Consider the following 23,183-nt stretch of genomic DNA (forward strand, 5'->3'; position numbering starts at 1 on the left):
CATGCGTGCGTGCATGTGTGTGTGTTTCTATTGGGCCACAGTCTGCATGTGTGTTGCGTCATTTAAGCAGCAGAGAAACTAGGTCAGGCTGTTTTCACAGTACACTTTTTATTACATGCATGTGTGTATCTTATAAAATACACACATCTGAGGGAAAAAAAGTCAGTTGCTAACAGTAGTGATAATTTAACCTCAAAATGTAAAGTGATAAGTAGTTGTCATGGTTGTTTTATTTTATTTTTATTTTTTTTTGGTGCATTTTTATGATCAGGTACATTGCACTCTGTCCCGTGATGAGGAAGGATTATAGTTTGGTAACGCACTGCTGAGGGTCAGACACGTTTCTGTGCTTCATGTAAAACTCTGCATCAGATATTCTCTCTGTCACACACACACACCCAAAAACACACTAAATCCTTTCCCGGTATCTAAATCTCTCTCTGGGCAATCAGCTACTGTGTGTATTTTAAATCTGTTGCAAATCTCCATTATTGGCATGGAATACTGAACAAGGTTAGCTTTGGCACTTTAAGCATTTAGCCACATAAATGCATGCATGTGCTGCTCAATACTAATAAATTTAAAAGTTGGTTTAGGAAATCAAATCGAGAAGAATTCTCTTTTTTTCAACAAACGTACTTTTTTTTGGCTGAAAAATCCAAGCAGTTAATATAAAGTGAAGTGAAAGAACCCTCAAGAAAGCCTTGTGGCACGTTTAAAGTGGAAAATCATGGGGATGATTAACTGTTTTCAGTTTGACAAAGAAAATACAAAGTAGATGCCTCAGAAGATGCCTTTCTTGAATTTTTGAAAATACTGATTTGGCTTTAAGAAGAAAAGATTTCAATCAAGTGTCTTGAAGGTAGAAATATGAAAATGTAATATATCTAAATAGTTAGTATCTGACTGAACAATTAAACTGGAGTTTTATAAGGGAATCAAGGACGTAATTTTCACTTTAGAAGTGGGGGGGACACGGGGGGGGGGGGGTATCTTTACAATATGTTCTAATGGGAAACCGGCTTCAACACAAACGGTTGCTTTCCGCTATGTCCTAGAGATTAACCAGTGTCAATTTAATATCGTGTAATGTTATTTTTGGATGGTAAAAAGTGCAGGGGTCAAAACTTGACTTTGGAAAAAGTGGGGGGGACATGTCCCCCCTGTCCACCCCCCCCCCCCCCCACCCCCACCCCCCAAAATTACGTCCATGAAGGGAATAATGAAACCAATCAATCTAATAATACTTTTTGTGTCTGTTTCTGCAGGAGAAGTTGCAGACATTTGCTTTCCTGGTGTTTGTGGTCGTCTGCACCCTGGGGTCTATTTTTCTCTGCCTTTTTCTTCCTGAAACCAAAAATAAAACATTTATGGACATCAGCCAAAGCTTTGCTAAAATCAACAAAATACCCATTCCACCTTCTGGCCAAGAAATGGAACTGGTTCTGTCCGTGAAACCTGACATGAATGGGAAAGCTCCAGATGCAGCAAAGATGGAGAGCTCCTTCTAAGTGAATTGCATCTTTGTTTTAGGTGAAGCAGGGTCATAACATGAAAAAAATCACAGTACTTGGTATGTTTACTTATTTATTTAATAATTATAATTAAGGAAATTGTATCATATGCTTTTGTATGTTTTATACAATTTCATTTTTAAAGGTTTTATTTCTTTTTTTGTTTGTTTACAGTGATTTTTTATTATTCCTTCTCAAAAATAAAATAGCCAAATTTCATTTACAGGTAATCTATTTGTTGGGAATATTCAAATTAAATTAATCCCAAACAGATTAATCAAGAATGCACAATGTCTGTTTTTGTTGTGTCTGAACTGGGCCCATCTGCCTTGTCTCACATTCAAATTGCAAACGCTAAATTAGTCAAACTGCCTGCTTCAGTCACTCCCAAGCAGGTGTGATAAAATATCTGATAGAAGTAATTTCTAGTGAAAATGAAATACAAATTAAATGAGAAAGAAAAATAATTGGTGGAATACATTATTAGACATATTACAAAAACAACTAAAATAGTCAACAACAACCCCAAAAGCATTCAAAGCCAGCATTTGATTTGATTCCTCTGGGCTTCTGTTATAAAACGCATGTGCTTAATGATGGAGAGATGAGTACTTGAATTTTTTCTTATGAGAAAAAATAAATTGTTCATTTTAATTTAGCTCTACACTAATTTAAACATATATTTGAATGTCATACTGATCACTGACACACTGAGGCATATACTGTAAAAGATTGAACATTGAACACTAAAACTTAAAAAACATTACACAGCCTGTACCATAGAGATACTGCAGCTCACTAAACATATGCACACATAAAACATTTCATTTTCAATCCTTTAAGTATTGGGACCAGGGTGGGATCATTTATCATGATTCCTGATCATGCTGAGTTTGAAAGACGGCGGCCCACAGAGTGGAATTAGATCAATCAATGTGAAGTTTGAGATCCAGGCCAATGAGGACATCAGTACAGTAAACGGTCTGTGATCACACTATCTTGTCAGAATCTGGATGTTTACTCCTGTACACAACATCTGCAGACAATCTAGCATGAGAAACAATGACGCTGTAATTCATTCAAAGCTGCAAAATAAACATATTCAACAAATCAACTCGACAGCCTTTAACTCTGCAGAGCAGCTTCTTGTTACACAGATTTGAATGAAAGTACATTTTGAGGTAGATAACTTTAGTTTAATGATTAGTTGGTTAATGTGCTGTCAGCTTTCATCACTGAATATAATCAACAAAGTGTGAATGCTTGAACAGTTCTTATATTTACTTACAAATGTCAAACAAGGAGCCTGGACTCTCAGTCAGGGACCTGAAGGCCAGTGTTCAGTCTGCCTCACTGTTTGGAAGGCATTATAAACTTCTTAAAGCTCAGACACAAGTAGCTTCAATAAATTATGTAATCTTAAAAGTTTCTAATTAGGGGTCAGTGTAGCTGCATGGATGATCCTGGCAATTGTAAGGACGTCACATCGGTATGTTTGAACTCTAAATAGATTCATTCTGAATGACTTTAGTATGTAGATATTGATTGCATTTGGTGTAGGTGCAGACAAAAAAAAATAACGTGTCCATCTTATGCCCCCAGAAATGATGGACCTGTTGGACCGCAACAATTCTCAGAAGGTGGTATGTCATGAGGAGGACACCTGGGATAGAGCTCTGCTATTCAACCAGAGACCAAGTATGTCATGAGTAAGCTCGATGGGACAGGTCGGTTTGGACCAACTAATTAAGTTTATTGGCTGGGCCATGTCAGGCTTCAATGGTAGAGAGAGAGATAAAGGAAGAAGGACCTTTAGTGTGGCTGGCAGCACAATAGAGGAGGGGGGGAAGCTCCACAAACCAAACACAGGGGAAGCATTACTATTCCTTGATACTATGTGAATATGGTGGGAGAGCCAGTTTTGGGGTCCAAGTCTGTCAGGTCACTTAAGTTCTGGGTTGAATTTTTGGGCCCGTTGAGAATTCTAACCAGGGAAGTCATGTATAAAAGCATTGCATACACCCTTTTCCACACACAACTCAGTGAAACATGTGCAACCCCACACAAACTTCAAAGCTCGTATTTTATAAAAATGTATTATAAATATAGTTATTGTTCACAACAAAGACATATGATTGGAACTGAAAACAGGTCTACAGTGATTAAAACACTGTGATCCAGATTGCTCTTCTTCAGAAGGGGCCTCACCACTGCACCACTGAAGTCAAGACGATTTTATTTTACCACTCAACACAGCAGCTGACCAAAATGTGTACAAAACCATTAAAACAAAAGAGTAACATTTCATAAAGGAGTACGGACAAACAAGAAAAAAAACAGTGGCAGTACAATATAGAGGGTTACACAAATAACATCACAGCTAAACGCACAACATGTCAAAACATTAAAAGCCAAAAGCTAAATTAAAAAAGGGAGCCTTTAGTCTTGATTTAAAACAAGCAATGGAGGGAGACTGTCTCACCACAAGAAGAAGCTCATTCCAGAGTTGAGGAGCAGCGAACACAAAAACACATTCCTCATGTGATTTATAGTATAGTGTGTTCTCGGGGTTCAGAGAAGGAGATGGTCAGCAGACCTCAGTGAGCAGGTAGGTATGTAACAGGTGAGTACCTCTTAGAGACAGGACGGAGCCAGTTCACGAAGGGATTTATAGGCAAAAAGCAAAATCTTACACCAAAGATAGTGTAGATTAGTGAGTACAGGAGTGATGTGAGTGCACCTATCCAAGTTTGACAAAAAATGTGCTGCCGCATTTGGGACCTACTAAAGACGGTCTAGCAAAAATTTGTTTTCACAGAACAGAACAAAATTTGCATAATCAAGTCTTAAGACATAAAAGCAAAAATAACAAATTCTAGGTGGGATCTTTTAAGAATATGTTTAGGCCAGGTTATGCAACAGAGTTGAAAGAAACAAGATTTAATGGTTGCATTAACTTGAGGAGACATGAGCCTCATTTAGAAAACAATGCCGCTAATTTGCTGCAACGCTGTGGTGGCCTTAGGTCGTATATCTCATCTAATTCCGTTTACAAAAGCCAAACGTATTACCCGTGTTTACTTTCATTTTCAGTATGGTTTCCTGCCCGAGCTCGGCAGTAAATTTCCACGTGATCTGTTACGTCAAGGCATAAAATGCCCTCACAAGTCCGGCGTTGCAGTAATAATACTACCAAGCGTGGCGGCATCAATGCCACAAAATTCGTGCAATAACATAATACTGCCGCCACTGTGTGTCTTATGAACACGCCGTGGTGGCAGTATTATGCTGATTTGCTGGCATGGTGTGTCTTCTATAAAGGGCTATGGAAACGTCAGAGTTGAGCTTAACACCCTCAGACCAGTCACACAGGATTTAAAAGAAACGGAGAGTGGAGTAGGATCTGGATATGGTGGGGGTGGTTTTAGGACAAAAAACTGCTTCAGTTTTTCCTTCATTCAGAAGAAGAAAATTCAATACCATTCAGTTTTTAACCACAGAAAGACAGTATAAGAAAGTATAGAGATTTACGGATAGGTAGATTTGACAATCATCAGCATAAATGTGGTCATTTCCTTCTGGGATTAATAAAGTATCTTTGAATTGAATTGAATTGAATTACTGCATGCTTTTTCAGAATAAAGCTAAAAGTTAAAAACAAACTAACATGACCAAGAGGAAGTTAGAACACTGGAGTCAAAGGTGAATCTAATCCCAAATGAAGGGCTTTTGTCTGTGAACCAAAACAGAACTATTCATCAGTGTTCTGAGTTTGTTCTAGCATACCAAGTGAAACAACTCCAGACCCACTGATCTCATCTTTTATAACAATGATACTCATGCAGGGTAGCTCAGTATCAGTGCAAATTGTACATGACCTAATGATAATCTCTCCGATACGTTCCATTTCCTTGATCTGTTCCCTCTCACTGAAAGTGAGATGTTTCTTGATGTTATATATTATACCGTTGATCTCGTGATATTCAGAATAAATACAATTTCTAAGAGCCATGGACTGAAAATTCTTCCCTGCAATATAAACTGTATGTGCTTTAGTTTGTCAACTATGAGCTCTGCAGAAGCTTTCTCAGGTTTCCTGGTAATAAGACTTGCAGACTTTCCACACAGTAATGGATGTCTTTAGGGTTAATGAATCTCTGCTTAAACATACTGAATGTTGGTGGAAAATGGGTGATGATCACAACTGGATCTTTAGTGTAACATTCCTCTCTTACCTCTTGTAAGGTGGTTTTCAGCCCAAGCAGCTCAAACTATAATATACAAAGTCACCCGTAAACTGGAGCATTCAATTCCAGCCCACCACCCCTGACCTTGAAGTCACCTCCGGTTTCAGTTCTGAACTGTTGCCTCATATTTCTGATGTCATCAATGTGTGTGTGTGTGTGTGTGTGTGTGTGTGTGTGTGTGTGTGTGTGTGTGTGTGTGTGTGTGTGTGTGTGTGTGTGTGCCATTGCAGATCAGAAAATTGCCTCCAGGCTTTCAGCATGTCTGTGATAGCTTATTAAGAAGTGTAACGTGAGTGCATAGTTGTGTGTAGTAAGCATTTTCACTTCACCCTCTCCAGAAGGTGTTAGCTTGATGGATTCTGATGAAGGTTGTGGAGCTTCATCGGACCCATTAAGTTCTACTTTGGCAAGCATGACCACTCATGGAAGCTTTTAAAAGTCCCCAACATGCTGACTGAATTTTCATACCTAATTCCTATAAACTGACAGTGCACTCCTAGCAGCCTATGTCAGCCATCACCAGTAATTATTGCATGAAATACCCATTCCACTGACATAATTTCCACTCAGCACAGCAGCTGGTTCCCACCTGTATTCATTTATAGGAAGATATGAATAAAAAGCACGAGGGCTTTTTGAAAAACAATGTATCTGCATAATTTCACATTCTGTAAGTTATATACCATCAAGCTATTTTAGTGCTTCTGATTGGTATTTAATCATTTTATAGCAAATCCCAATCTGAACAATAAACTTTTAAGATGTTTTTTAAGACTGGTAAATTTCCGTCATCTTCTGTCATTTTTAATAACCTTGGACTTCTTGTTTTCATGACCTAACATGTGCATGTACTAACATGTGTATGAACTGTTTAGGAATCAGTGATCCTTGTAAATGTTAAAGGGTCAGTAAAATTGAAAAACATTTACCTTGTTTTACTGTTGGACCATCTGATTGTCAGTTTCGTCAAACCACTGCACTTCCGCACTTCCCTGAGTCCTCCATTCATTACACACTTACGTATTTAGCCACAGAACACCACTGGTGTTAGAGATTCATCTGAATAATATCAGAGAAGGAGAAACAGTCGACTGCTACCACTTCAGATTTAGAAAAAACTACCAAAGTACCAAAAAGATAAACACCACTTGAAATCACGGATAACAAGTGACGTTTGGAGTTAGAAAAAGGTGACTGGTGTTTAGAATTATCTTGTATCCTCTAGCAATGTGGGTGTCCGGTGGAAGATACCTGAGGGAAGGGGTCAGTGTTCCATGACTGTGTTTGCATTCAAAACCTAGCTTGTTTGCTAATTCACTATAACAACTTTAACTGGTTGCTGTGCAAAAACATAATATTTTACTAGTAAAGGTTTTAAACAATGTTACAAACCCCAGCGTTTATACCGTTTTTACTGAGTTTGAACATCTCCTGCCTGAGTTCCTGTTTGCCTTATCAGCACCTTGGATAGCTCTAGTCTGCTGCATTCTCAATAGTCCTTTCAGCACCATGGAGAGGGGCATCACCATGTCTGCAGCACCAGCTGCAAGCGCATCAACAATCAGCCCCAGAGCCTTACTTAAAGAAGAGTTTTCCACACAGTTAGGGGAATCAGTTGGTCTGTTATTCACCTAGGCCTGGGATATTCAAGTCTGGGCCTCGAGGGCCGGTATCCAGCATATTTTAGTGGTTTCTCTTTTTCTGTTTTGTTGAGAATAAACCCTTTAAATGGTTTTTCAGAATCCTTGATTTGTTCCATTCCTACTTCGTTTCCTGTGCTTCTCCCTCCTGGACCTCCTAGACTAGGAGGGGTTGTAACATAATGGGGGCATGTCCGGGATATTTTTTATTCCTGGCTCTTCACATATTTATAAATAAAATGTATTAAGTTATAGTGGTTCTGTTGTGGTTTTTGTTAGCATTTGTTGGATTATATAGTAGTATGTTGATTGTAGCACCATATTTAGATCAACTTGTTCACTGCCATTGTTGACAAAAGTTGTCATTTTAAATCCAACCATTCACTGTCAATGACGACTAAAGTCCTCATTTGCATTTTTTTACTGTGTGGGCATCGGAATGAGCGTTCACACCATGAGAACAAACATCCCAGCTCAAGCTGATCTTCATCCACATATGTCAAACGTCACGTGATTGGGAAACACAAAATCCATTTGTTAGGAGAACATTTTGGGCCACTGCTGTAAAAAAAGGTGAGGCGCAAACTGGAAAAGCTTCTGCCGATCACAATTCGACAGCGGATTATGAAAGAACGGCTAACACTCAAAATGCACAGATTCTTCCTGATTTAAGAGGTGAGTCTACTCTTTGTTTTGTTAGTTTTGGCGTCGACATCATCCGAGTGTGCAACGTCCTGTGACTCTTAAAAAAACAGTAAAAATGCTGAAAAACGCTGGCAGCGAAGGACTTTTCTGATCAGGAAACAGCTGGCAGTGAAGGAGTTAAAGACATTTTTAGAGGCCCCTTCCCAGGAAAAAATTGAAGAATGTCACAAGAGCGATTTGGTGGAGGTGGCTGGTAAGTTTGGTCTCAGTGGCCTACATACAATGATGAAAAAGGATCTGAAATATGCTGCTACTGCCACCATAGAGAGGTTGAAACTGCTACCTGTGTTGGACTTAAGTGGCTGCACTGTCAAAGTAAAGCAGGTGGAAGAAGAGGCTGAGGAAACTGCTGTGGTGGAGCCATCTCCGTCTACTCCAGCAAAGGCTGCCACTGGTTACCAGTCTTCACCGGAAGCTTAATAATGAACGTTACTTCCACAAGTTTTCATCAGACATTTTATTTATGCAGCTCAACTGGAATTTTACCCTTTTTATATCAGATGTTTCATATTTAAAGAAAAAGCCACAACTTTCAAGTTAAGAGTCAAGAGGTCAGTTTTAGAACAAAAATATGAATTAATCAAAGTTGTCTTGTTATGTTAAAATAAATAATAGTATGCCGACTTCTCCATCCACTTGACCCTTCTTCCTTTCCTCTGCCCTTATGTCCAGCACTTTCAGATGCCCACTTACAGTAAACCCACATGCATCCAGCTTCTGTCTCAATATTTAATAGAGGTTGTCCAAAGTACTTAGGCTCACTCATGGCAGATAGCAGCACTGAGACCAGGAAAAAAGAAGGCTGGTGCTTTAGGGGAACAGCAGCCCTATAATGGAGCTGCCATGAGAAGGGTCCTTAAGCTAAATCACTTTTTTATTAGGTGACAACGTCATCAAAGGTCTTGAAGCTGAAACCTTCACACCATCAAAAACTCTCACCACATCATAAATACCCCAAAACCTTTTCACAAGGTGACAGGGTTCAAATAATAAGCTTTCTAGTCAGTCATCCAAGGAGGTTTAAAGGGAGGAAATTACCACATAAACACATAAAACTGCCTCCAGATGTTCGTGTGGGAGGTCGAGAGGCAACAGGTCAATGTTCCACAGCAGACTTTGTTGTTTGTGTGTGATTAAAAACCAGCAAGGGATGGTAAAACCACAAAAAAAACATGGGATTGCTGCAGATACAAGCCTGTTGTTGTGGCGATTACATGAGATGTATTTGTTTATTAAAGTTTATACATATATATATATATATATATATATATATATATATATATATATATATATAAGGTATTTTATTTACATTAAGTTATAATTAGTTATTTGATGCTTGAAAAATGACCTGCCTGTGAGCTGATGCGTAGGCGAAACTGCCAGACCAGTGTGCAGACTCTGACTTAATTATAATACACATTATTTGGTTAGTTCAAAACAAAACAGAATGTTGTGAAAGGTTCTTTGATAAAACCAGACAAAAAAAGTACTAAAGTTTTTTTAAATGCCCACAAAAATCACATTTCTGACACTGAGAACCTTGAATTGATCCTGCTTATTGTTTTCTGTCAGCGATGTTCACACCAAAGCCCTAGTCGTGCTCTGAAGGGTGAGTTAAGTAAGCAGACAGAAACCAAAGTGGGTTAATCCTCAGCTGCTAAGATAACTCTTTGCATTATTGACAGAGGTCAACAGTGGTGGTAGTGTCTGGCACAGGCAAGCTAATACAAAGATGATAACATTTTGGACAATAAACCAGAGACCTGGAGCTATAAAACACTGATTTATTACTATTTATCTCAAATGGTTATACAGAGCCATGAATAGGATCAAAACATGTGATGAGATGTGTTTGTTCTGAACCTGCTGCGAGGAGACAACACAAGTAATGTTTTACAGGAGCAGACAGCCAAACGTCTGCTTCATGAAACCCTCACAGATCCAGACTTGAAAAGTTGCCTATTTATCAGGGATGCAGCACAGCATCTTGTCACTGCAAAAACACAGGAGTTGGTAGAAAAACTCTAACCCAGAGTGAGAAAATCACCCCCCTTAAGAGACTTTCTATCTAAGACAGCCATAATGAAGTTGATCCCTGAAAGAATAACAACAGCAAATAAATAAAATATGAAACTTTTAATTGTCTGACAGCTGCAATGTGCAGTTCTTTCGTCCTCCACATGCGTGGCGGACATATTTAAACCTCAAGTTTAAATAGAGGCGCAGTTACCGCTGTTTCCGTTGAATCTCAAAACTAATGGAACATCTGTTTGCTTTCAGGGTTCGTGTAGGGATGACTATCAGCTTTTTCCCCTTAACGTTTTAGCCCCAAAAGACGATTTTTGTGTTTGTTGAGCTCAAATAGCTGCAGTGCTCTTGCTGAATGAGATTTACTTCAAAAAAAAATTCATAGTTGACCTTAAGTGTTTGTTCTCTGATTTGAAGGTCAGAGGATCGATCCCCAGTCCCTGTTGGAGCCAAAGCATCCTTGGGCAAGATGCTGAACCCCAAAGTTGTCTGAGGTGCGATACAAATTGCATCCCACTGCTCCTTACTGATGTAAGAATGGGTCTAATGCAGAGAAAAATATCCCCAAAGGGATCATATGAAAACAAGAACATCTCTATTTAATGTTACAACAAACATGAATTGTTGAATATTCATTTGGTGCTGAAATTGTTATTTCTGTACATGCTGGCTGTGAAGAGGTTACGTTCTAATAGCAATTCAAACTAAAAGTATTATAACGTGATGCAGGAGCTGTTCCACCGAAGGTTATTTACCCTCTCTCCTCAGGAAGAACTAATCTGCATGAGACTGCCTCAAGGTCATGCATTTGCTTCCAAACTGTTTCCTTTCCAGCTCAAGAGAAGAAAGAAGACAAAGGACTCTTTCTTTTAATAAACTAGAAGAACTCTATTTTTAATAAAGCTAATCAAAGTGTTAGCCAATGATAAAATGTGAACCAATCTGTGAAATGAAAATATTAATTACTTGATATTATAATCCTATAGAATATAATAAGTAACATACCTTTAAATATTTCCACTAGAGACTGATCACACGTAAGGTTAAGTCACATGACACCTTCCCTTTTTTCTGATCCATTCAGAATCTTCCCGATCTGACGGAGGCGTGTTTTTGGTGGTGCTTGGTAAAGCTGTCCTTTTTTGATTCGACCGTAAATCAAAACATCCAAATTATAAAACTATGCCCACGTCAGCTTAAACTCCAGTTCAAAGCTTTCCAGAGAAGTTGTCGGAGTGGCCAATTCGTAACTTTCCTCTTCAGCCAAAAGAACCAACAACAAGCTGGATAAAATCAGTTGCTGTTCCAACTGCTGCAACGGTTCCTTTCAGAATAAAAGCTGAACCATCACGACCCTGTTTTGGGTCTTGTTAGATGCCAATAAAACTGTCGTGACCCGGAAGTATCTCAAGACTGGTCTAGTCGGCAATCGCTGCTTTTCCTACCGGCTTTGGTTCCAGAGAAGGTCAAGCTGGACCTCGACATTCCTGATCTAACGGGGATTTCCGCAAAGGGTATGTAGGCCGGCAGAATGGCGTCACTATGTGTGTTAAAATCTCCAAACCAAAACCTTAGCGCGAAACATCATCTTCACTCCCATCAGAACTAATCGTTTCTCCGAATTTGCTGGTTCTGAACAACATGCCACACTACACCATTCTCCGTCTCACTTCACCTTAGTTACACCATACATTTAGTGTTTAAAGTTAGTCTAGTTTAATTTTTTTTAGTAATAAATCTTTAAACTTTTAAAACGTGACTCTCTTTTGTCTCTGAGTTAATACGAAGTGGTTACATAATCCCTGCAATAAAAAGTTCTTCTGGTTTAAATTATCCAAAGGTCCATAAGATTGATTTCATAGTTCCTATGGAATCTCACATTATATGGTTCATTAAATAATATGTAAATTTAATCATTACAGTATCATACTCATACGTACAATCTGACAGCCAAATAAAGCTACTATGAAGATCCAGCAGCCTGAGTCTGTGAGATTACATTTGCATCTGTTTTGTTAGAGATGGAACGGTCTCTTTGCGCTTTTGCTTTTCCACAACAGCTAAAAAAGGAGAGGAGGAAACACCGAACATAGATGGAACTCCGCCGTGCAGAAAAGTCATTTTTAGCCTTGGGAAACTGTTCAAATGAATTGTGGTTGCTGAGCCATGTTTTCCCCCTGATCGTGATTGCAACGTTATGAACTACAAGGATAAAAGTGGCGATCTGTAACTGTCATTCTGTGTATTCTCAGTGGATAAAGGAGCTTCTGAAATTAGGTCAAAGGAGATCCATTACAGCACAGACCGAGTGGGAGATAGTTTCATCAGATCAAACGAGACCATACCATCCAGCTCTGCAATGGCATTGCCTCTTTCACTTTACACAGAGATGTATTGGTGTTGTTTTATTTACATTTATTTATTCATTTATATACACAATTAACACACACAAACAATTTAAATATTAATCTTTTATAAGTCAGTTTGAAACATTTCAGTATTGAGGATTTTATCTGTGATATAGATTACAGAACTGCTTTATTTTACACAGGTGGGGGTTGGGAAAGAGAAGGGAAACTGACCAAACTTCACATGTATGAAGTATTTATGCAGCATCTCATCTCCTGCTGCGCTTGGGAAGTCAGTTTATCCGCTACCCTGACAGGTGGTTGAGTAAGTGCACTAATTTGTGAAGCACATCATTCCTCAACAGTGTATCACATTAAACACATAGTTCATAACTTTTGCTTTTTTATTGCAACTCCACAGAATCATCATCACTTTCCCACCAGTAATCTTTAGCAAGTCTTTTTGCCAATTACCGACTGACTTGCCCTTTTGAGATGTGACTTCTGGAGAGTAAAACAATGCCATACTGACATGAGAGATGACACCAGTTATCATTCCCACCTTACTTGGCAACTTGGCAAATTAAATTTGTGATGCCAAATTCACCAGATGTAATCAAGAATTAAAAGTATTTGTGGGACTCGATTTAAAAAATTGATCTAATTAATCAGAGGCTTTGTAATTAATTAATCTTGATTAATCACAAGCAATTTTTTGAGGCACAGATGACATACCCACACTTTAACGTCTATTTGAGTACTTTGGTCTCATTATAACCATTGTGGGATTTGTTAGGATGTGTAAATATTAGACATTAGCATATGTGTTAACGTAGTCCAGGCTTGAGGTAGAAAATGTGGATTCTATCATGCCAATGGTAATTTGGCGTGCCCTACTGGTGATCGTGGTCAGCGCATCTGAAAACAAAGGCATTAATGTGCCCCACCAATAAATAAATAAAAATTCACCAGCTGCCACTGATATCTAGAGAATACATTTTGATGCTTAACCCCGCTCATGTTCAAGTGGTAATTTTTTACGCTTTCTTTTTTTTCTAATTAATTATTCATAATTAGTGTGATAAATTCCCACCCGTAATTAAAATGAAAGAGATTATTTGAATTATTTGACCTTTTTTTTCCATAACGCCATCAGAAATTAGATCACCTCTTTATTGTAGCATGAGTCACACGAGTGGAGCAAGGTGGAGTATCAGCCCTGCATGCTTTAAAACTGTGAGTACCTCCTGCTGTGGAGCAAACAGTGACTGCTATCCACAGCTACACTTGTCTACTTTTGTTCACTGCGGTTCCTCTGCTGGCTCTCACCATCTGGTCTGGAAGCAGCCCCTGCTTCTCTCAGTACTGGAGCAGATCCAAATAGCTGTCTGTTAGTTTGATGATGTTCTCTCTATTTTGACATCTTCAATCGAAGATAAACAGACATGTGTCTTAATACCTGACAAATGTGTCTTCTTAGAATCACTTCTGTCCTGCGATGGCTTTTATTGAGAATAGATTAATAAGAAATGTGGTAAAGCTCACAAATCAGATAAAGAGATGCGCAATGCTGCCATGGTTCATCTCACTGATACTAAAGATTGTGATGCACCTTTCAAAGTTGTGATGCAAAATTAAAATCTGCGTTATTCAAATGATAAAAACCTGAAATTTTACTCAAAGTGGAGTATTAATAAGCTCTAAAGCTATGTCTAAAGCACAAGTGATGAATTCAGTTTATCCAGCTCTTTAGGTCAAGATTTCACATCACAATACATAGAAGGTGGTCAGTGTTACGGCCGGTCCTTGATGTTCAGGGAGCAGGATTTAAAACATTTGTTACAAAAAATTTTAAAAGGTTTCACAAAAATATGGATTTTGTAAATACACTTATTGCTTTGGAGCTGCACAGAAATGTAGTTGTCATTCTAAATAAATGTTGGATTTAGTGGTGAGACAATTTACATTTGTTATATGTTGTTATATTTATATTTTTGTTTGCTACTCATTAATCACATCAATCAAAATACAATCTGACAGTCAGCTAAAACTGATATTAGCTGTCCTCTGTCTTCCTTTGGGTCTCCTCCCGGTTAAATGTGCTCGAGAAACCTCACTAGGGAGGCATCCAGGAGGCATCCTAACCAGATGCCCAAGACACCTCAACTGGCTCCTCTCGATGTGAAGGAACAGCGGATCTACTCTGAGCCCCATCCCGGATGACCGAGCTTCTCACTCAGAAACCCTGTGGAGAAAATTCATTTCGGCCGTTGGTATCTGCGATCTCATTCTTTCGGTCACTACCCAAAGCCCGTGACAATAGGTGAGGGTAGATCAACCAGTAAATCAAGAACTTTGCGTTCCGGCTCAGATCTCTTTTCACTACAATAGACCGGTACAATGCCCACTTTACACTGCCTGGCACTCGCAGAGTACAGACGCTTCTCTTTTTGCTCCCTTATCTTTTTTCCCAAGGCTCTTTGTCCTGTCTGCCCACAGAGCGCTTCTCTGCATTTCTTCTGAAAAACCCTATTTTTAACTACGGATCTGATGAATTGGTCATTCAACACGATTGATAAGATTTTTTCAACAATGAGAACAGAGCAGGGGGCTCCCACTTGCCCACAGGGGACACACCCGGCGGGGTATATGCTGGATTCCTGGAGGGAATGGAAGATCATATGCCTCTCCCAGCTGTCCATTGAGGATATCGAAGACGTGTGGATATTCGGCTTGATGATCACAGGATTTCTCCTGATTGGAGTGGGAGGATATCTGGTTTTCTGGAAATATGGGAAGACGGTAGCGATTGGAGGGCGACCCGCACCCACGGAAAGCACCGTCCGTGTGGAGACCTCACAGACTGGGTCGTTACTCGAGGTGAATCGTAAGCTGGGCAATGTTCTAGCTGTGATACCGGTATTAGTGCGCAAAATGGATGTCATCTCGGAGAGGGTCACCGGACGGTATGGACAAGTTTTAAAACCCAATTGGCTTCACTGAAGGACTGGAATGATCAGTAAAGACTGAAGGCAGAGAGGAAAATTATCTCAGCCTGACCCAAACAAAGTCTTGTTATCCGAATCTGACACCATAACAGCCTTGAGAGGGTACAACCCCTCACGAAGGAATGCAGACAGATGCTGTGAAAACCCGACCTACCCCCCCACCTTCAGATTGGTGGACTTCAGCCTGGCGAGGTCATCAACCTGCAGGAGTCAATGTGCTCTGTGCTTCTCCCAAGATCTCCCTCCCACCTGTGGCTACAGTGGCTGAGCGCCGTATCAGATGGCTGCTCTCGCTGGGGGAAACAGGATCCCAGCCCACCCCCCACCCCCCCCCGCCTTCCTATTGGGCCTCATGGTGTGCTGTCTGAAGTCTGTTGCATATCTGTTTGAGGTGTTTTTTGCAGAGCAAAGCTGCCCTCCTGGTTGGAGGGTAGCTGTGAAGTGCCTTTTTTTCCCTCCTCCCGAATCAATTCCTCATGTAACCCTCTTATCTCTATTAACTCATTCACTGCCAGCCGTTTCCTGATCGCTAATGGCCTTCGCTGCCAGCGTTTCTCACCGTTTTACTGTTTTTTTAAGAGTCACAGAACGTTGCGTGCTAGGATGATGTCGTCGCCAAAACAACCAAAACAAAGCGGAGACTCACCTCTTACATCAGGGAGAATCCGCGTGTTTTCAGCATTATCCGTTCTTTCATAATCCGTTGTCAAATTGTGATCGGCAGACACTTTTCCAGTTCGCGCCTCACTTTTTTTACAGGAACGGCCCAAAACGATCTCCTAACACATTGATGTTCTGCTTCCTGATCACGTGACGTGTGACGTATACGGATGAAGATCGGCTTCAGGGCTGAGATGTTCGTTCTCTCAGCGCAGGGGCTCGTTCCGATTTTCAAAAAGTAAAAAAATGCAAATGACGACTTTAGTCATCATTGGCAGTGAATGTGTTAAGGTAGCGCGACTCAGGGTTGCGAATGACCACAGTCACCAATTCTTGTCATGTGTCTTGCCCATGTATATCTGATCTCTGAATTGTGTGTACTGAAACTCTAATCTCCCTCTGGGATTAATAAAGTATTTTTGATTTGATTGATTGATTTGATTACTGATGTCCCAAAATAGAAAGAAATAATCACTTAGCATAATGATTTTGGAAATACACTGGGTGATTTTCTTTAGACAGTGAGATATTTAATGCTATAACCAAAATAAAATTGGTTTGATACCATGACTATTTTAAACCACAGTATTCCTCATCACGTAAATGCTTTTGGATGCACGTAGCTTTGGTGTAGCTGTTTGTATCAAATGTGCATTTGAAATAAAACAGGCCACGACACAAGAAAAGGCCTTATTCGTGTAGGTTTGTGTTGATTTTCCACATTCTTCAAAGTGGCTCAGATCCACTTAACTCTAAAGCCCCATTCCCACCTGTACCGGGTCGGCCCGGGCCAGGTAGCGTAGGTTGTTTACATATCTGGGTGGCCTGGAATTTTCCCGGGCCAACCAAGGCTCATTCTCGGCCCTCTTCCCGAGGGGTACTGCTTCAGGCCGACCAGGGCCAACACGCCCACTGCTGACAGCAAATTCACACCTTCCATTAGAGCAAGCCTCTGATTGGTGGGTAGAATCAGCCCATTCACACCTTCCATTAGAGCAAGCCTCTGATTGGTGGGTAGAATCAGCCCACATGGGCTTAAGACAAGGATGTGTGGAATCAACCGGGCCAGGCTGGGGCCGACTGGGGCTACCGGCCCGGGCCGACCCGGTACAGATGGGAATGGCCCATAAAGATCCGGATCTGGAAGCAGCAGGTCGGCGACAACAGGAGTGTTTGAAGCTTATAAAGAGATTTCCGTGTAAGTGAGTCATTGTGCTGTTCTTTTAGAACAGGTGGATTGTAGCTGCAGAGAGAAACCTTTTCATGCAGATGGAGCACGCTGACTTTGCAAGTAAAAAAAAGAGGATTATAGAGACAAAGCTCAGATGTGTGCTGAAATAGAACATCACAGTTTGTGGTCTCTAAATCCAGAAATATCTGGGCCATGACCACATCCTCTTTCCTTTCTATGGGATTTCCCATAATGCATAATAATTTTTTCTCACCATTTACTGTAATATAATTAACACTGTCATAGCTGTGACAACGATTGCTTTCCCCTGTGTTTGTCATGGTATTATCGTATTGAATTCAGTTGCTACCAAGATTTAATCCTTTATGTAAAAACTCAGCTTCTTCTGAGAACCAGAGCATACGCTAATTTCTAGGACCTACTGGACTTCTCTGTGCTTGACTAATTTCTAAAGGTGCCTTGAGGCTGTTTAATGACACAGATGTAAACATTTTCTTGAGATAATGAGAGAAAATATGAAACCTCCACTAAAAACTCCCACAGGCAGGAAAAATATGAGGCTGAATCTAAAAATGTGAATTTTGGCACAATCTGCAAACCAAAACAAAGTCCAGGTTCATCTTTAATGACTCAACTACGTTTAACTTCACATCAGTTTATTATTTTAGTTTATAAATTGATGTTGTACAACTGTGCTCAAAAGAAAAGTAATGCTGGCTCATTATGTGTTTGCCTGTTCACGTGTGTGTGTGTGTGTGTGTGTGTGTGTGTGTGTGTGTGTGTGTGTGTGTGTGTGTGTGTGTGTGTGTGTGTGTGTGTGTGTGTGTGTGTGTGTGTGCACGCGCGCGTGTGTGTGTGTGTGTGTGTTATAGATTATTTCTGAAAATAATCAGTCACTCTGAGTTTTTCATGCAGGCTGAACATGAAAATAGTCTCCTACACCTATCTTTTGCTTTAGCTTCTGATAGAAAATAGACAGTGAAACTCTAGGATTTTAAAACCCTGACAGATCTATGTCACACTGTCACTTAACATTCATGGACTCAGCCATCTTGGCTCATGGCGGGGAAAGCTGTTGTTGGTTTAGTGTCCAGGAAACAGCAGAGGATGTCTGTGCTCGTAGATGATAAATTTTAGCATTAGCAACTCCACCCCACAGCAGAACTCATCTAGGCTTGAATTATTTGTGGAGATAAAGCATTCATATCACAGAGCAAACCGAGTCAGTGGTAGTCACATTGTTTTTATCCAATCTGAGGTGAAATGTCCAAATATCAGGAAATATGATCGTGTTAAGCTCTCCTCTGAAATGGCATTCTGCTAGTTCCTGAAACAGGTGCATCTGAGCACAAATTATCAAGATGAAGACACAGTTTTTTCCTGTTATTTTTTTTTTCTCATGTGGCACAAGATTGAGCTGTGAAATGGCTGCTGCAGAAACTATCACTGCAGCACATTACAGTTCAGTACTGTTTCTATCAAGTAACACTGCAGGATATTGTCCATTTACTTCTAATGTGTGTGTCAGTGAACAGACACATCGGCTTTATTAAGAGAGCAGCTCTAGATGTTAGGACAGTGTGCTTTGACCTCATGGCTGTCATCATTCCAACTGAAGCTGATTACTGATCAACAGAAGATTCTGTAAATGCTGTTTTTGTCATGGTCTGTGTCTGTGTCTCTTTGTGCTCCTCATGTGTCCCCTGGTTTTCAGCCCTCCAGATATATCGCTTAGGTCCTGTGTTCCTTTAGTCTTCTCCAGTCACCCCTCTGCAGTGTTTATAGTTTCAGCTTTTCATTTTATCAGTCTCTTTAGTTTGATTTGTCCCACCGGTCTTTGTAGTTTTCCTTCGCTTTAGAATATTAGTTATGTGGTTGCTTTTCTTGTTTTTAGATTTTACTCTTAGGTCATGTGAGTTCCCTCCCTGATTAAGTATTGCTTTCACCTGGTCCTCTCCCCACACACCTGCAGCTCATCTGCCTCCCATTATGCCCCAGTTTAAATAAGCCCTGTCTTGTCGGTCCATTGTTGTTGGTCAGCGTTTATTTTTGATGCTCTGTGTGAGCTTTGTGTCTTGTCCCAGGTTTTTGTGCTCTAAGTGAGCTTTAGTTCTAGTTTTCAGCTTTTGTGCTCCATGTGAGCTTTCGGTGTCCTGGATCTCAGGACTTTTGGATTTTTGGCTCGCTGCCCTTTTGGATTTACTTTTGTTCATCCTGCAATAAAAGGATTTTTACTTTATATCAACTTCTGCCTCTTGTCGTCTGGGTAATCTGCATTTTGGGTCCTAACCATCCCCACAACGTGACAGTTTTCCTTCTATTGAAAAATTGCTTTATTTATTCTTACAAGGTGACTGTGAGATGGAACTTTTCATCTTGTTATTGAAGGAAGTTTGCAGTGTGTGGGGAAAAATGCTTAAATCGTTCAATTCAGCTTTCATGTTAAAAGTTTTTTTGTTGTTGTCTGAAGTGATTTTAAAATCTATTGCTCATATCCAAGGGCAAAGTTGTTGCCACAGAGCAGTTCAAGATTGTCTTGTTTACATGTTCTGATAAAATCAATTTAAATATGTAGCAGCCAAACTATCAAATTGAATCTAATGTAAAAAATTAAATCAATAAATTAAAAAAAATGGAACTGTGTTATTGGTGAACCACAAAAGGTGCATGATTAACTAAATTTGCATCAGCATACAGATGAATAGGTCAAAATGTGTGTTTCAGTGGAATAAAGATGGAAAAGTCATTGATTTATTGGATTCTTTCATATGACAGCGTGCCAGTGCGCCATCTGTACAGCTGCTGATTGCAGATTGCAGGTGATGTTTAGGAACACGGAATGTTTTATTCAGACTCTATTGTTAAATCTCGAAATGGTTAAATAATAGTTATCTTCACAAATGATGTTCTATGTACACATGCATTTTCACAAGAAGAAGTTTTAAACATTTTCAGATGGCAGAGATGATACATTTTCAGAGGCACCTTTATTTGTTGGATTGTGTGCATGCTGGAGCACCATCTGAATGGGAGCTCTCACAGTAATTACATTGGATTAGCCTTTGTCTGCACATTCAATCCCTGCAACATGTGACATGCCCAAACGATCATTATTTAGAGAGAAATTAAGTGAATCATTGACTGAAATTTTTTTAGTAAGGACTCTACACAATACATGGCTTAGTGTAAAACTGGGACAATTTCTTTCTTGTTTTTATGACAAAGGATGACCAAAAGTCACAATTAGAGTATTGCTCTCTACAAAAGATGTGTTTAAGTCCTAACCCTAACCCCAACCCTAATGCTAACCCCATATGTCTGACAACAGGGGTAGAATAATTTCACAAAACTGTAATGTTCATTTATTTATTGCATATAAGTCATTCTTCACCTACAGCCTCCGTTCACTCTGACAAAGACTGTGAAAACTTCCCGTCTTTCTTCAAGGATAGATCTAGCATCTCTCCCTCAGCCTTATCTCTGTCTGTTCCGACTCAGTCCTGGTCCGTCATTCTAAACCAGGTGTGGGGAACCATGGTCCTCAAGGGCCAGTGTCCTGCTCTAACACTTCTGATTCAGTGATTGATTCACCTGTGCAGCAGCACATCAAGCTCTGCAGAAGCCTGTTAATCACCTACTGATTGAAATTAGGTATGTTGAAACAGGGATGAAACTAAAATATGCTGTATAGCGGCCCTCAATGGACCAGGGTGCTCCACAGTTGTTCTAAATAGTTTAGCTTCTGTTTCTTTGCCAGAGCTAACCAAACGTGTTAACTCTATGAAGACCCTCTGACTGCTCCCTCAACATCTTACCCTAATCTTTGTTTAACCCTCTGGAGGCAGGCGTTGCAGATTTGCAACGTTAAAACCTACCTACCTGGGGTCTCTTTTATCAAATATTGCGTAGAATCCTTACTAAAACCGTACTTAAGCTCAGCAAAAAAATGTACTTACGCCAAGTAGGTTTGTGATCTATCAAACATGGAGTACGAACAGATGCACGCAATCCCCGCTTCATAAATCAAAAACTATCTAGAAATGTTTCTCAGCTGCATTTTAGTCACATCCCGCCCTCACCACGCCCACTTACTGCCATGTGCAAAGTGCCTTGTGGATCTCATGCATAAGCCGGCTGTTGCAGCACTCCGCCAATGACGATGGCGAGCGTAGATCAAGGCAGATCAAGGAAGCACAATTTCACAGAAGCTGAAATTGAGGTACTTATGTTTATGTATTTAGCATGTATTTTGTCCAAAGCGATTTACAAGTGATAATCGGCATGTTGCCTTTGAGGCTAACAAAAACAATAACAACAACAACAAGGTACTTGTGGGTGAAGTGGAGAAATGAAAGGAAGTGCTTTTGCAAAACAAATAAGAGAAAATCCACAGAGTGGCACAGCGTTGCTGAAGTCGTCAATGTTGTGAATTCTTCAGAGAGATCTGTGGCGGATATGAAAAAAATGGTCCAAATGGGATTCGATCCCCAGACTTCCAGGTGGAAGTCACACGTGCTAACCAGTCAGCCAAACAGAGATCTCCCCTGTATAAGTAGCCAGGGTGCATGATTAATCGGGTCACAGTGACAGGACACACACTGTCACAGATGCATGACATTCTTTCTCAATCTGTCCCCCAGCTTATATTCTGCATTCCTTATTCTGCGCTTCAGGCTTTGTGTGTGTGTGTGTGTGTGTGTGTGTGTGTGTGTGTGTGTGTGTGTGTGTGTGTGTGTGTGTGTGTGTGTGTGTGTGTGTGTGTGTGTGTGTGTGTGTGTGTGTGTGTGTGCGTACATGTGCGTGCGTGTGGGGGTCTTGTTCTGTGTGAAAACGAAGCAGTACAAGTGATAAGGCTGCAGGATTTCATAGCTGTCCTTCTCAGCAGCAGCACTGCAGGTGCTCTCCATGTCCAAAATGTGCGTAAGCAAGGTCCTTAGTCAACTTAAAGTTGCGCACATTTTCCCGCTAAGCTTTCTTTCAGGAATTCCAAACTTTGCGTGGAAAGTTGCTTATGCAGTAACCCCGTTTTCCATTTTGTGCGTAAGCAAGCTTGATAAATGAGGCCCCTGGTCACTCCACATACGTATTTCATGAGCGTTTTTTAACTCAGAAGTGCCCCTGAAGGACTTAGTTGTTCGTCCTTTTATCAGAACGTTTTTTGAACCTGAGAGGGTTAAAAATGCTTTTCAGTCCATTGGTCCCAGCTATATTTAATGCTTCCTTGGTTTTTGGTCCGGTCCCTGCTTACTTCAAGAATGCTGGAATCTTGATCCACCTCTTTATAGCAACTTAAGGCCCTTCTCTAAACCAGTGTTTTCTAACCCTGGTACTCAGGGTACACTGACTTGTTTTTCATGTCTCTGCTTCAGCACATCTGATTTACATCGCCTCCTCAAGTCCAAGTGCTGGAGATGCCTATTAATCACTCATTCGTTTAATTCCCAGGTTCCCAGTTTATTACTTTAGATTGACCTAGACCGACTTAGATGTGCATGTAAACACACTGAGTGATGTAGGGCACTGTTTGGTTCTGGTTCAGCTGGACTTGACTGCAGCCTTTGACACAGGCTGAGAAACTGGGAAGGCCTATCAGGAACTGCTCTGGAGTGGCTTTACTCATCTTTCCTTCTCTGTGACTACCTCACCCATGGTGTCCCACAAGGTCCTGTGCTGGGGTCTCTACTGTTCCTCCTTTATCTGCTCCATCTCCAGCACATCCTAGGCTTTTAAAAGAATTTTGTACAATCTTTAAGCAAATGACATTCAATTGTACATCTCAGCAGCATTCTCTGGCCGGAGCCAGAACCAATCATACAACCCTCTAAGTACTGTACAACCCGC

General features: G+C 40.3%; 1 protein-coding gene across 9 annotated transcripts in view; it reads left to right on the plus strand.

Moving 5' to 3' along the window:
- Positions 1-5,008, plus strand: part of slc2a9l2 (solute carrier family 2 member 9, like 2) — a 213,261-nt gene extending 208,253 nt beyond the window's left edge. For all 9 annotated transcript variants that reach the window (XM_015959326.3, XM_015959330.3, XM_054751410.2 and 6 more), the window contains one exon: positions 1,269-5,008. In XM_015959326.3, the coding sequence (XP_015814812.3) occupies positions 1,269-1,511 (243 nt within the window). In that variant the 3' untranslated portion in view covers positions 1,512-5,008. The remainder of the gene's footprint in view (positions 1-1,268) is intronic.
- The last annotated feature ends 18,175 nt before the right edge of the window (positions 5,009-23,183 follow it).

Source organism: Nothobranchius furzeri, chromosome 3 (assembly GCF_043380555.1).
Source record: "Nothobranchius furzeri strain GRZ-AD chromosome 3, NfurGRZ-RIMD1, whole genome shotgun sequence".
Lineage (NCBI taxonomy): Eukaryota > Metazoa > Chordata > Actinopteri > Cyprinodontiformes > Nothobranchiidae > Nothobranchius > Nothobranchius furzeri.